Source organism: Mandrillus leucophaeus, unplaced genomic scaffold, assembly GCF_000951045.1.
Source record: "Mandrillus leucophaeus isolate KB7577 unplaced genomic scaffold, Mleu.le_1.0 Scaffold842, whole genome shotgun sequence".
NCBI classification, from domain to species: domain Eukaryota; kingdom Metazoa; phylum Chordata; class Mammalia; order Primates; family Cercopithecidae; genus Mandrillus; species Mandrillus leucophaeus.
Window position 1 is genome coordinate 1049271 of NW_012109164.1, and position 15866 is coordinate 1065136.

Here is a 15866-nt window from a genome sequence, read left to right on the forward strand (position 1 = left end):
TCATAATAGTTTGATTTGCATTTCCCTGATGATTAATGGTGTTGAATACCTTTTCATATACCTTTTGGCCATTTTTATTTCTTCTTTGGAGAAACATCTATTCAGGTCCTTTGCTCATTGGTTAATTAGATATGTGGATCTTCCTTTATGTCTGCCAATGGTTTTTCTTCATAGAATTCTTACACATTTTTTGTTAAATATATTATTGATATTTTATAACTTTTGTTAGAATTGTGAACAGGTTCTTTTTTTCTCATTGGATTTTCAAACTGCTGATTGATGATCAGTAGGAAAGAGACTGCTTCATTTTATTCTTGTATCTAATCACCACCCTGATCTTTTTTATTCATTCCAATGGTTGTTCAGTCGTTTGTCTTACATTTTCCTGGGAAGTTATTATACCATCTATTTTAAAAGAAAGAATGAGGATGTGCTGCCTTTTTTCAACTATATAATCCTCTTATTTTACTTTTAAATGTGTTTGATAATGTATTCTAGAATAATGTTGAAGATTGCCAATGATAATAGGATCTATGTCCAACTTACCTCTTAATTAGAAATCTGCTTAATATTTGACTATCAATTATGAGGCTTGCTGTAGATTTCTTATGGAAACATTTTATCAGTTTATAGACTTTTTCTTATTTTTCTTGATATTCAACAACAGGAAGTGTTGTTAAATTTGTCTTCCACTGCTTTTTCAGCACATATCATTGTGTTTATAAAGCTTTTCTCCTATTTGTTAATGAATTATGTTAATCTTTTTCCTAATTTTGAACTATTTTTGGATGACCAGTATAAACACCACCTAGCCATGACTTTTTAAAATTTTTTATGTCTTTTTAAAAAAACACATTTCAACTAATTTTATTTAACTTTCTCTCTCTCACGCATGCACATCATTTTTTTTATTTTAAAAAGTTTCTGGGCTATATATAGAATGAAATAATGTTCTATATTTTTCTATGTATTTGGAAATTTTATACAATGATACCCCCAAAACTGTCAGTTTTTGTTTTATTTCTTGTTTTCTATTTCATTAATTTATGTGTTTATTCCTTCTGTTCGATTATTTTAGATTTTTCTGAGACTCTTGATTTGGAAGTTTTGTTTATTTCTGATCTTCCTCATTTTTTAATATCACACTTAAGGCTTTTTATATATTTTCTTCTCAATAATATTTAGCTTTCAACTCCCAAAGACGTGTGTGTGCGTGTATGTGAGTGAGTGTGTGTGTGTGTTTTCATTGCTATTTCTATCTGGTTTGAAATTCAGTTTAATTTTTTTTATCCCAAGAATTATTTAGAAGTGCTTTGTTTTTTTCTTAAGTGGATAGTTTTTATGATTAATTCGTACTTCTATTCACTCCAATCTAAGAATATGGTCTATATGATGTACTTTAAAAAATTTATTGAGCTTTACTTTGTTTCCTCATATATGGTTAATTTTACTAATGATTATGCAGATTCTTGAATAGAATCCCTATTCTGTTTATTGGGTCCAAAGTTTTATTTATTTATAATTTACTTACAATTATATGAATATGAAATCATCATCATATATATTATCTAAACTTTCTGCACCAGAGATTTGCAAACTTGTTCTGTAAAGAGGCAGATGGTAAGTTTGTTAGGCTTCATGGACTATAAAGTCTTTGTAGCAACTACCTAACTGTGCAGAAAAGCAACTATAGACAGTAACTAAATGAATGGTCATGGCCAGATTTGATTCAAGGACTTTATTTGTTGATGCCTGCTCTATATTCTGGTTTATTTTTATTTTTTGACAATAACTGACAGGAGATATAATACTTTTTATAACTTAGATGGCCAGGGAGAAATAGAGACAAAAGGCACAGAGAACTTGTTTAGATTTTCAGTCAGTACATATTAGTGTATATTTTTAAATACCTCCATCTCTGATTTTAGATTCATATCCAGGGGATTCATTATTACAATTGCATTTCCAGTACTTTATGTGTGGTTTAACATTATTTGAGTTTTGATTTGTTCATATGACTTTTTTGTTTTCCCTCTGTAGTGAAGCCCAAGAGCCAAAGGTATCAGCACCACCTTCTAAAACGTCAGCAGCTGCTCAGTTAGATGAGCTCATGGCTCACCTGACTGAGATGCAGGCCAAGGTGAGTGCAGTCCAGATGATAAACAGGGCCCATGGGGTCACCGGTTTATCTTTGTGGAACTCAGCTCTGCATTCTCCCACTTAGGAATTTTCCTAAGTTGTCATTGCTTTTTCCAGACTAAATTTAATTCCATGAATTAACCCATCTTTGTACTATGTGTTATTTGGACACAAAAATTAATATATAATACAGACTTTGATCTCAAGGAGCTGGAGTGTGCTTGGCAAAATGAGGCATAAGTTTTTTTTAACATTTATAGAATAAAAGCCAGGTGGTTTGCAAACATATGTAGAGCAAACATTACGGATATAGAGAGATTTTGGAGATTTAATCAGATAGTTGAAAGTTGGGATGGACTCTGAAGAACTGGCAGAGTTTGGACATAGAGAGATGGGAAGAAAGGTGGTGTTAGTTGCAACGAGTCCTGAGGGCAGAGGTACCTAAGACTTGATAATGTGAAAGGATTTTCTTTTTTTTTTTTTGAGACAGAGTCTTGCTCTGTGACCCAGGCTAGAGTCAGGTGGTGCAATCTTGGCTCACTGCAACCTCTGCCTCCCGGGTTCAAGTGATCCTCCTGCCTCAGCCTCCCGAGTGAGTAGCTTAGATTACAGGTGCCCGCCACTGTAAACAGCTAATTTTTGTTGTATTTTTAGTAGAGATGGGGTGTCACCATCTTAGCCAGGCTGGTCTCGAACTCCTGACTTCGTGATCCACCTGCCTAGGCCTCCCAAAGTCCTCAGATTACAGGCGTGAGCCACTGCACCTGGCCGAAAGGACTGTTAAAGAGACCTGACTAAGCAGGACAGAGGATACCAGTGAGCAAGCTGAGACACAGCAGGGGAGATCAAAGCATAGCTCTGACAGTAGGAAGGGTGAGAAGTCCCAAGCCCGTATTGAGATAAAATCTGCCTCTTTGTTCTAGTCTCTAGAACACCTCTAAAGTGGTGAGCTCACATGGTGTGGCATGGAATGAAAATCTCAGATTAATGGGCTTAAAGATTTATTTAGGAAATATAATCCAGAATCCTTAAGGCAGAGAATCCAACCATTTTAAATCTGGTTGGAGGATTTGATATATACTCATGAGGTGACTATGAAGTAATTTCAAAGCAGTACATAAAAACGTGTGTGATTGGAGAGGGCAGGAACCTTATCTTTAGAGCTCACCTTGGGACTCCCATTGCTCAACACAGGGCCTGATACATTGTGAGCAACACATATTTATTAGAGAGATGAATAAATAAACATTACAAACAAGTTTTCCTTAATGACTTACATCCTTTGATGGGCCAGTGTCGACAATAAAGCTGGGTAGATTGGCTCATTATGCTGTATATCTGAAAATACTAGAAAAAAATGTACATTAGATTTAATTGTGTTGTGTTTCTAATTGATTTAGCATGTATCTTGGTTTATTTAAATTCTTAATTTACAACGCCATCTTTTTTTTTGAGACGAATTCTTACTCGGTTACCCAGGCTGGAGTGCAGTGGCATGATCTCGGCTCACTGCAACCTCCACCTTCTGGGTTCAAGCGATTCTAGTGCCTCAGCCTCCTGAGTAGCTGGGATTATAGGCATGCACCACCATGCCCAGCTAATTTTTGTATTTTTAGTAGACGAGGTTTTGCTATGTTGCCCAGGCTGGCCTCAAACTTCTAAGCTCAGGTGACCTGTCTACCTTGGCCTCTCAAAGTACTAGGATTACAGGCATGAGCCACTGTTCCTGGCGCCGTTTATCTTTTGAATAAGCTTCACCTTCACATTGTACAAAAAACGAAAGTACAAAAAGCTTGCACTGAACTGTTTCCTTCTCAGCTCTGCAGCCTAGCCGTCCAGTTCTGCCCCACTGGAGATAGGCAGAATTTCCTGTCTCTTCTATATCTGTTCAGAAGTATTCTGGAAGGTACCAGTGAAGAGATAGAGATGTAGGTGTAGATGTAGTTATATTGTATTTTTACTTATTTTTCATAATTAATGTCAGTCACCCCTTCAGACCTTTCAGACACTAACCTTCTGAACACTAACCTCTTGAATATTAACTAACATATATTAGAGGAGGAAGGATGTCTGTCAGATGATCAAAATGTCTTGAAGGAAAATGAACATTTTGATTGGTGACAGTGTGATGTTTAACAGGCAGTAAAAGTAGGATAAGTAGAGGTCTTAAGGCAGACAGTAACAGATCACATTCAGGAGACTGAAGAGCCCAGCTGGCCTAAACAATGGAGGCCTTTTACAACATAGTATTAATAAAAGATGAGATTGGGAAAGATAAAAAGGGAGGACAGTAGATGGGAGGCTTTGAATGTCTGTCTGATGAGTGCAGACTTGATGTGGAGGCAATGGACAGCCATTGTAGTTTTCTGATGAGTGAAGTATTTGGTAGATAGATGGTAGCAGTCGCCCAGCTAGAGAGAGCCAGAATCAGGATATGAGGTTATGAAGGGTCAGTTAGCCCCCCCTCCCCGCTTTTTTTTAAAGTAAGGATCTTTCTTTGAATGGTTCATAATAATTTTGGACTTTGCTTAAATAATTCCAATCCATCAACAAGTCTTATCTGATGACTTCTCACCACCTTCTCCTATAACACTGATCTAAGTCATTATCTGATAATCTCCCTATGTTCACTCTTGCTTGTCAACACTTAATTGTCCACTCAGCTACCACAGGGATCCTCCAGATTCCTTCACTCCTGTGCTTGAAATCCTGCAATGGCTCCCGTCACCTTGGAATAAAACCCAAGTGTTTACCATGAGGTTCCTATGTGATCTTTGCCTCTCTTTCTCGATCACCTTCTCCTGCTGTGTTCAATCTCACTCCGTCTGCTTTAGCCCCACTGACCTCTTTGACTTTCCTTCTAATGTGCCAAGTTGTTTTCTTCCTCAGGGCCTTCCCTCCCCCTAGAATGCTTTTCCCATAAATGCCAATATTTCTGAGTCCCAAGTATCTACTCAAATATTACTTCCTTAGAGGGGCCTTCTTTGATTATTACCTCCATCTAAATCAATTATTCTTACCATCTTCGTGTGTCATTTCTATCTCTCTATATAACATCTCTATCTGACATTGTAACATATATTTATTTGTTTAATTGTTTATTGTCTATCACCCACAGAATTCCATGAGACCAGACACTTGGTCTGTCTTTTCCTTGCTTTAATCCAAGTGCTTAGAGCAATGATTGGCACAAACCAGGTATTCAACAAATACTGCCAAATAAGTGAGTAAAATGGAGATGTGACTAGTTTTTGAACTAGGGTCATCCTAAGATCTTCAAAGGGTATCATTTTCATGTACTAAAATTCCTATGTTAAGAAAAGATTTACAAACAGAAGATTAGTCAGATTTCATTTGGCCTGAGGAGTTTAGGGTGAAAGGGAGATGACAATATTTTTATTGGTGTTGAAATTTTAGATTCTTCCAATGCCTTGGAGGAAGGCTGGGGAAAGGCTAAGAGATCAGTCAGTAAAGGTGAATTTATAGAGTCATTAGAAGATGCCAGTGAGAACAGAAATACGTGAGACTGATTCTGTTCTTGGTTCTTCCCTTGGACCAGGTTGCAGTGAGAGCAGATGCTGGCAAGAAACACTTACCAGACAAGCAGGATCACAAGGCCTCCCTGGACTCAATGCTCGGGGGTCTGGAGCAGGAATTGCAGGACCTTGGCATTGCCACAGTGCCCAAGGGCCATTGTGCATCCTGCCGGAAACCGATTGCTGGGAAGGTGAGATGGGCAGAAATTTTGGTCCTACAGCCTTCTGTGTCTTTCTCTGTCCCATCAAGGATTGCTCTTTCTCCTTATAATTTGAGATATTTTAGTTATCATGAATAATTACTAATCACAGTGCTCTGGCCACTGAGCTAAGTGCTTTACAAGTATTTCCTCATTTAATGGTCACATCGGCTCTTCAAGAAGCATGGTTGCTCCCTTTGTAAAGATAAGGAAACTAAGGGCTCAGAGACATTAATGGACATATCTAAGGCCTAGTAAGAAGTAGAGATAAGATCTGAAACCAGTAGACTCTCTCCCAAGTGAGTTATTAACCATTTTTCTGTACTGCCTTTACTGAGATGACCTTTCTCACTGCTCCCTTTGTTCAGACATTCCCAGTCTAAATTGATTGATTACAATTTTCAGCTGAACTCAGCTCCAAGTCACAGCTGCAGACCCCTGTTCTGCATCATCCTTCACCAAAGCTATGATAAAAGGCTTTGAGACCTGACTGCATAGGGCATGGAATAAAGTGTTCAAACTAGAGGAATAAAAACTGTCATTTGGCCTTTTCCTTTTCCAGGGGTCCCTTCCACGCCAAGGCTACAGTTACAACTTGTCTGTCATTAATGTGCTCTGTGTTGTTTCGGCCACCCCCTGTGGCAGTGGAGTGGTTGTGAACATTTACAGGCTTTCATCACAGTGATCAGTCAGGGAAGTGGGCATCCTTTTATTATCAATCCATAAAGCACAGACAACAGATGGCCTTAGGTGGAACCTAGGTCTAGGCCTCAGTGTTGTGTAATTCCACAGGGTGTTGTCTACAAGGGGTACAGTGTGAAGAGTGCTCCCTAGAGTTGTGCAACCTATAGGCTATAGAGCACTCAACTGGGCTCCTGTGTCAGGCTTCATTTCACTCCACAGGTGATCCATGCTCTAGGGCAATCATGGCATCCTGAACATTTTGTCTGTACTCATTGCAAAGAAGAGATTGGCTCCAGTCCCTTCTTTGAGCGGAATGGCTTGGCCTACTGCCCCAACGACTACCACCAACTTTTTTCTCCACGCTGTGCTTACTGTGCTGCTCCCATCCTGGATGTAAGTAAATTCCCACTCCTCTCCAGCTTTCAATCGTTCAGAACTAGAGTCATGCTTTACAACTCTGCATCATTGTAATATCTGTGTGTTCCCTTTTCAGAAAGTGCTGACAGCAATGAACCAGACCTGGCACCCAGAACACTTCTTCTGCTCTCACTGTGGAGAGGTGTTTGGTGCAGAAGGTATGACCCGACTTGAGAGGTTGTATCCCACACCCCAGTAGGTAGTTATAAGACCAGCAACACCTTTCCTGGTAGTCATGGGAGTCCTGGTTCCTATCACTACTATCGAAGCGCCCATTTCAGTACTAGACACCATCCCTCTCTACCTTTCTCCAACATTTATAAGTTCCCTTTGAATTGATTTTTTAAATCACAGAAATACAAATGCGTAGTTTAAAACCTCAAATATTACTTCAAGGGTAACATTGAAAAAGACTTTTCTTGTTGAATATTGAAAAAGTCTCTTTCTCATCCCCAAATCTAGTTCTCCTCTCCAAATTATTTTAGCTATTTCTTCTGTTATTTACTTATTTTTTGTTGTTGTTGTTGTTGTGTGTTTTTTGGATGGAGTCTTGCTCTGTTGCCCAGGCTGGAGTGCAGTGGTGCGATCTCTGGTGCGATCTCGGCCCACTGCAACCTCCACCTCCCGGGTTCAAACGATTCTTCTGCCTCAGCCTCCCGAGTAGCTGGGACTACAAGCACTTGCCACCATACCCAGCTAAGTTTTGTATTTTTAGTAGAGATGGGGTTTCACCATATTGGCCAGGCTGGTCTTGGACTTCTCATCTCATGATCTGCCTGCCTCGGCCTCCCAAAGTGCTAGGATTAGGCATGAACTACCGTGCCTGGCCTGCTTATGTGTTTTAAATAATAACTTATCTTGTTATAGGTTGTTTTATTTTTCCAGTTTCAACCATTATGTATTGACTGTCTAGGAGGGAAGATGAGATTTAGAAATGTTGTTATTACCCCACTCAGTCCCAACATATTTCCCCTCCCCTGTTTTTTCAATGTATAATTATATCATAATTACAGATTAGATCAGTATTCAGTGTGTATATGTTGACAATCATAAAATACTGCTCACAAGTAAGCCATGTAGCAAACTGACTACACTAGAGTCTGGATTTTAGAGTCAGACTTCCCGGTTCAAATCTGGGTTGTGGTATTTATTAACTGTATGATGTTGTTCAAGTCATTTAACATCTCTGTACCTCACTTTCCTCATCAGTAAAATAGTCCTAATGAAATTGCCTACTTTATAGGGTTGTTATGAGGATTTAGAGACAATACAAGCATAGTATTTAGAACAGTGCCAAGCACACGGAGGTATAGTAATGTTAATATTATCACAGTGTCTTTTTTGTATAAATTCATTTTTTTCTTAAGTTAACATTTGAATCCTTTATGAAATTAGCTTTGTTTTCATTGTACTTATCACGAAGTTCTGTAACAGAACTGTGAAATTCTTTTCAAAATGGTCAACTACATCTGGCAATAAGTCAGTTTCTTTTCTTTTCTTTTCTTTTTTTCTTTTTTTTTTTTTTTTTTTGGCTGGAGATATCCCTCCAGGAGACTTTCTTCCTCCTGATTCAACATGAAATGATTTCTTCCTGCTGAGTAACAGTCATTCTGGTTCAGTAACTTAGAATTATATCTAGTAATTACTCTTAGAAATTCCTTTTATTACTTTTCTCTTTGGATGCTCTGTTTCCTGGGTCCCATGTCTGTGTTTTAGACATGTTACCACCTTTATTTTGGTGGGGAAAATCCCCTAGTAGCTTTCTGAGAAAGAATTTTTGAGAACTTGAATATCTGAAAATATTTTTATTCTGTCATTTCCCTTAAGTTGCCTGGGCATAGAATTCTAAGTGGAAACTATTTTCCTTCATAATTCTGAAAACATTGCTTCACTGTCTTCTACCTTCCATGGTTGGCAAGTTTTTATTAAAATTTTTTTATCCTTGATCCTTTCTACATGACCCATTCTTCCCCCTTTGTATGTTTGTTTCATGTGTTTTCTGAATTGTCTTTTTAAAAAAAAATTCTTCTTTTTATGTTTGTTTTGAGCAAACATGGAATCAGAAAGCTGCTTTACTTTGTTTTTTTTTCCTGTCCTTTTAGAATGAACTCAGTGGGGAAGGATTTCTCCTCTCTTACAAATAAAAGCTGGTGCAGTCCTCTGTCTTTTCTGATTACTCTTAAAAAACAGTTCTAAATATAAAATCAATTTAAGAAACAAAACACAAAAACTAAGCCCATAGGTAATTCGGTTTGTGTAATAGTTAAGGCTTACAGCACTTTAAAAGTGACAGCCACTCCTTCTCTTTTTTAGGACCTTCAAGCTGCAGGAGGTGACAGGGGTATGGCCTTTCATTTCTCCGGACCCCACTTTGTTATCTACCACCCTCACCCTTATTGCCAGCATTGACACCTGCCTGCTGTAGGCTTGAAACACTAGGGAGGATGGAGATGAGAATGGAAGGCAGGAAGGTCTAACTTGTCTGGGATTGTTGTTAAATTGGCTGTATGCTCTCCAGACCTGGCCAGTGTTTAGCTCTGACTTTTTTCCCTGAATTCTTTTTGGGATTAAGACAGGTCCAACAGTGAACTCTTGATTGCCCTTTACGTGTCTTGACTGGCTGTTCTGTCCTTGTCATGTTTCTTTAAGGATTTGTTTTGTAAAGATTCTTTTTATCAAGGGGCTTTCATTGTTCCCCCCTAGTGAACCCTTAGAAATTATTAACATGGTTCCGGATCATCTATTCCACTCAAATTTTCATAGAAGGACCATGGATAGCTTACTCTTTTCTCTGACAGCCAGTGGAGTTACAATTGATTTTTAGCTGCATGCTTCTATTCAGCTGCCATAGACTCTTTCAGCCAGACTCACCTATGGACTTTTTCCAGGGATAACTCTGATACCACTAACTGCATCTCACTAATGCCAAGGCACACATATCCACCTCTCTGAGTGGTCCCACTGAAGTCCCTCTTTTAACCTGAGTGATAACCTCAGGTTATCTTGATAACAGAACTATACCTCATCTTTCTTGGTGGTGATGAGGCACTCATAGCACAGTTTTCTTCACAGAAATCCTTCTCTCAGTTTTCCTTTTTCTTTACCTGTTTTCTCCTGAACGTGAGTGAGGAATTCCCGAATTGTACAAATAGTCTTTGGCTACCTGTTTGGAGGGATGTTTTGCAGTTCAATTTGGAATTTGATATATATTACATTTTGGTGCCTTACATTTGTTTACACTGGTCTTTGCAAATACTGCTGATCCATGGTTGTCTGTTACTGTTTAAGAGTGAGACACTAAAATGCTAATTTCTTTTTTTTTTTTTTGAGACAGAGTCTCGCTCAGTTACCCAGGCTGGAGTGCAGTGGCCAGATCTCGGCTCACTGCAAGCTCCGCCTCCCGGGTTCACACCATTCTCCTGCCTCAGCCTCCCGAGTAGCTGGGACTACAGGCGCCCGCCACCTCACCCAGCTAGTTTTTTGTATTTTTTAGTAGAGACGGGGTTTCACCGGGTTAGCCAGGATGGTCTCGATCTCCTGACCTTGTGATCCGCCCGTCTCGGCCTCCCAAAGTGCTGGGATTACAGGCTTGAGCCTCCGCGCCCGGCCTAAAATGCTAATTTCAAACTCCATGGATATAGACAGAAATTGTTGACTGGTGGACTTGACTATACGCCACTCAGGTAAGATGCTCTGGCCATTTTGTTGAGTGACTCCTGAATATGACAATCTTAGGTCTTTTCTGTTGAGCCAATTATGCTAAAGAGATGTTCTCTTTGCCAGCATTCTGAGATTGAAAAAGGGGATGGGGGAATGGACTTTCACCATTCAGCATGTCAACTTTTACTTAATTCCCATTTTTCAGTAGAGAGCTTGACTCATTTCCTCGTGGTGTCCAACATTCCTGATCATTGAGACTCTCTTGTTCAATATTTACAGAAATAATCACTGCATCTTACCATAAGATAAGGCATCTAACCTTCTAATCGTTCTTTAGACTTTCAACCAGTCCTGTTTCTAGCCTTGAAGAGTACCTCATGCATTCAATTCCTGAGCCTCTCTGATATTATCGTATTCAAGATGGCTTGATTTTTATTGGCCTCTCCCATCTGTGGAGACATAAGTTCCAGTTTTCTTATTTATGTTAAGCCAGTTGCCACTCTTATAACCTACTTTAAATTCTTGAAAATTTAGTTAATATCTCACCTGGTGGCATATCCTTTACTTTTTTATCTTTCCTTATGGCTCTTTATAATTTACATAATTCCTTAACTGTCATGTTAATGATGTTTCAGGAGGGAGTAAAGAAAATCCCATGTGTTTAGGCCCTTTGCTAATATGGAGACTTTCCCAAATATCAGGCATATTATTATGTATGTGGTTAAAAATAATTTATTTGATGCCACCGCAGTCTTGTGAGAGCAAGTTTATTGCACATTTTACCTAGTTATAGATAAAAATAGTGAGTCTCAGGTAGGTAAAGGATTTTCTTAAAGTCACACAGTTAGAAAGTTGAAGAGGCAAGATTTCAACTTGGGTATCATTTCTGCAAGTTCCATGTTTTTCATAAAACATCACAACTGCCTTTTGACTGAAACTCAATTCCTCTTCTGCTGTTGCATCTCTTTACTTTTGTGGTACCAACACAATATGCTTTATTTGACAATAGACCCAGATACAGTGGCGCTGACAGATTCCACAAGCAAAGTGCCCTGTAGTAATTTGCTTGTTCACTGGAGCTTGCTCAATGCTTTTTCACAAATCATTAGGTATTTCATTTCTAGATGGTATTTTACCTAAGCAGCATTTTTCATTGACACTTAATACAAATCATATTAAAATGTGTTACGGTAATTTATATTGTACTGGTAGCCATAAAAGTCTGAGAATTAGTTGAGTAGAACCGTCAGCAAGTGAATACTGCCCTGTGGATCATTATGATGGAGAAGTTGCCTGAAAGCAGAACAACAGGACATAGGCACATTTCAAGTAGAGACATAAGTTAGATACACATACACAAAAATATCCAATCCATAGGATGACCAGAAAGCACCATGAAGGTAACTAGTTCTCATTTTCTTGACTCAGGCCCCTTCTAGACGGACAGGGCTGATGGGGTCATTTATGGCTTTATATTAAACAGGAAACAACACTTAAAACATGTTTATACATAGAGTCACATGACAAAAAGTGACATTTATTGATCAGAAGCTCCACTTGGGTTGTATTTTCCTTTTTATACCTGGCTTTCTGTAAAAAGGTCTCCTGCCATATGATCAGTCCATTAATTAGGTGACATCCTGCCTCACCCCAAGTTACATAGTCACAAAGAGTTTCTATAATGACAGTTTAACTGCTGAGCCTCCTGGGAAATTAAATTCATCTGTATTTTTTCATCAGTTCAGAGAATTCCTCTTTAAGGCTCAAGCCATTGGGCCTTAGCCTCCTCCCACAGGGATGAGCTCTTCAGTGTCTACCTGTGTTTCTTTTTAATTGCTCATTATCCAGGCCATGTAGGTGCTCCCTAATTTCCCCTGTGGCTAAGAGCCTCACCAGAGTGTAAACACTCTCCCTCTTTTTGTGGCACTTTTAATTGTCGGTATTTCTCATTCTTCCTCGTGAGGTAATTGGTCCCAGAGAGATCCTCCAAGAAAGCAAGAGCTGAAACTTTCTTAATTTATTAGATTATGAAATGCAGGGGTATCACAGCAAGTTTGGCTGATTGCTTTTGATTCCCTTCCTGAGATCTATCCAAGTTGAAACAGAGGCTGTTACTCCCCTGTTATCCCACTCTCGAAACCAGCTATCCAGCAGATGCCTAGATGAGGATCATTTCTCAGATAGTTGGCATGTCTTACAGTTTTCTCAAGTAATACCTACCTATAGGCAAACTCAGTTTTGTGTCATTTGCTTTATGCAGCACCAGCATCACCTGGGGACTTGTTAGAAATGTGAAATCTTGGGCCCCATCCCAGACCTATTGAATTGAAAACTCAGGGTGGAAGACCCAGCAATCTGCATTTTATCAAGTTCCCAGATAAATAATGCACACTAAAGTTTGAGAAACACTATTACACTACACAAAATGAGACAGGTGGTTGCAGGTATTTGTTTTTCTTACATAGTAGGACTTACGGTATTCAGGTTTCCTTGAATAGACTCTAGACATCATTTGACAGAGTAAGTAAAAAGTAAAGTGAGCTCTTCTGTGTCTCAGGCGTTTAGAAGAAGAACACAGGACAGCATATAAAATTAGTAGTTTAGATTCAGATCTGTAGGCCTCAGAATTCTGCTAAACTGTCTGCTTTTTAAAGAAAGCAAAGCTGAACAAAGCAAGGCATGTGAAAAAGTGTTGAGGTAGTGGAAAAACTGCAGCCATATGGTTTAGGTCCCAACACCTAGCTGTTTCTATTGCCATGTTGTGATCTGGCTGCTGCTATCAAAGCTGATTTCTAGAAATAGTGTTTTCTAGGTAGTCTGCTTTACAGAACACTGTGCATACTTTGCTTACATGCTGTTTTAGTGGAGAAGAGGTAGAACTCTCATATTTACAAAATTATTTGTGCTCAGCTGATATTGTCAGTTCCCACAGAGAGGTCAAAGTCAGGATGCATTTAAGTTAGAGGTATGACATTGAAGTTAGGCTTTGAAGTTAGGCCTAGATTTGAATCTCAGTTCCTCTACTGACTAGTCAGGTGTAAATTCTCTAAGCTGTCTTTTCTCATTTGTTAAATGGGGCTAAAGCCTACTTCAGAAGGTTGCTCTGAAAAAATCTCATTTTAATTTAGTACTATAGACAGAGCCTTCAGTGGAACCAGTGCAATGCAGATGCTCCATAAATGGGATTGCTGATAATATAGTCTTCATTTTAGGTGTCTCTCTAAGTAAATACTAAGGAGGGTTTCTTACATAAAAGTTAATCCATCTATACATATTCTGGTCAATGCTGAAGTGAGACTCTAAACTGCCATATACTCTGGAGCATATGATCTCAAGTATGCTATTGTAATATTGTTCTTATGTCTGCTCATTCAATATGTATTTATTGAGCAACTACTATATATGTGTCAGGCATTATTCTAAGTACTAGGGATATAGTGACAAAAAGGAAAGTTCTTGCCCTCACGATTAATGTATTCTGGTGGAGGAGACAAACAGTAATCAATCTGGTCAACTAACTACTACCTATTCTGCATGATTAGAGAGAGAGTGATTAGATACTATTTGAGACACAGTGGTTGAGTCACTTTTTCTCTTAAGCAGACCCCTGAGGTAAGCAAAGGATTAAGCCATTTGGGTATCTCAGGGAAGTGCGTTTCAAAACAGAGCAAATGTATCACTGGAATAAGTGCTTAAGGATTACTTAGTTAATTTTTTTTAAGTGTAAAGACAATAAAAACACCTTGCAGAAACTTTTGTTTTTAACTTATTACCCTGTTAACCTCAAGCAATACAAAAAACTTTTTCCTTCCAGTGTTCTTCTACATTTTTCATACATGGGCACACATAAGTTATTGTGTGCCTAAAATTGTTTTTTTATACTTAAGCATTTCTCCATGTTGTTTCATCATAATTTCATAATACTTTTATAATAATTTTAACATTATCAATTATTCCATTAGGGATTTATATAAATAAACAAAAAATAAAATACTATATGCCTAAAGATTTTCACTGAAGCATTATTATAGTTCTAAACATTGGAAACAACTAAATGTATTAACAATAGTATCATATTTAGATTACTTCTGGTGTTTAGTAGTACTGTAATGAATATCATTAAACATAATGTTTTCTTCTTTTGAATTATTTGTATTAATTAATTCCCAGGACTTTGATGTCTATACCTTTTTTAAAAAAACCTTGATATAGATTATCAAGTGACTCTCCAAAAGAATAATACAGTTAATATTATTACCAGGAATATATGAATATATGGATCATTCCATATATCTTTTAGCATTGAGTATATTTATTTAACACTGTTTTTACTACTATATTAACACTGTTTTTACTACTTAGCTAAAATTAGAAAATCAACTACTGATTAGCAAAAATTACGAATTCGTTGTTTTCTTTTGAGTTTCCTGACTTACTCATAATGTCCAACATATTATTATTAAAAGTATCTATTTTGGGGCTATTTGTTGATTTGTGAGATGCACTTGTTTTAAAAGGTTTTAAAAAACATTCACTATGAGTTTCTCATTCTCAGTGTAGCTCCATTACCTGGACATGGGATCAGGAGGACTCAAGCCAAGAATTTTCTAATACGTGTCTAACAGTGAAAATTTCATGTATTAAAGAGAAAGTTCTTATACCTCAACAAATTGCTTTTTAAATGTTTTTATTATAGTACAGTCTAAACATTAAAGTACTTCCTTACCTAGCTTCAATAAGTATAAGTGTTTTGCCAAATGGATTCCTCTATTAACTTTCACCCATCCATCCGTATTTTTTCTTGCTGGAATATTGAGAAGCAAGTTTAGAAGTCATGTAATCTCATCAAGAATAGGTTTCAGGTGGTTGGTACAGTATACTTCTTGTTGAATCACATCAAGAGATATATAATGACTGGTTGACCACTTTTATTGATAACTAACATTGACCACTAGATTTAAGCAGTGTCATCCTGATCCATTTTAAAGTTCCCCATTGATGACTATTGCCTAAATCCAATGGAATAGGTGGTAAAATGCTGAATTTTCTATTATTCCTTCTATATTTATTAGCTGAGTTCTACAAAAACTTTCTATCATCAATTATTGGATTATCTTGAAATATATCTCATACAGGAAAGGTGAGATAAGTGTTTGACACTTTCTGTTAATAAGAGTAATTATAAGGATAATAAATGGGTTCATTAACAATGTCCAATGGAAACCAATAA

General features: G+C 37.7%; 1 protein-coding gene across 3 annotated transcripts in view; it reads left to right on the plus strand.

The window, feature by feature from the left end:
• Positions 1-15866, plus strand: part of LPXN (leupaxin) — a 56689-nt gene that overhangs the window by 21436 nt on the left and 19387 nt on the right. For all 3 annotated transcript variants that reach the window (XM_011968435.1, XM_011968433.1, XM_011968434.1), the window contains 4 exons: positions 2041-2140; positions 5699-5866; positions 6779-6952; positions 7053-7134. In XM_011968435.1, coding sequence (XP_011823825.1) covers positions 2041-2140; positions 5699-5866; positions 6779-6952; positions 7053-7134 — 524 coding nt within the window. The remainder of the gene's footprint in view (positions 1-2040; positions 2141-5698; positions 5867-6778; positions 6953-7052; positions 7135-15866) is intronic.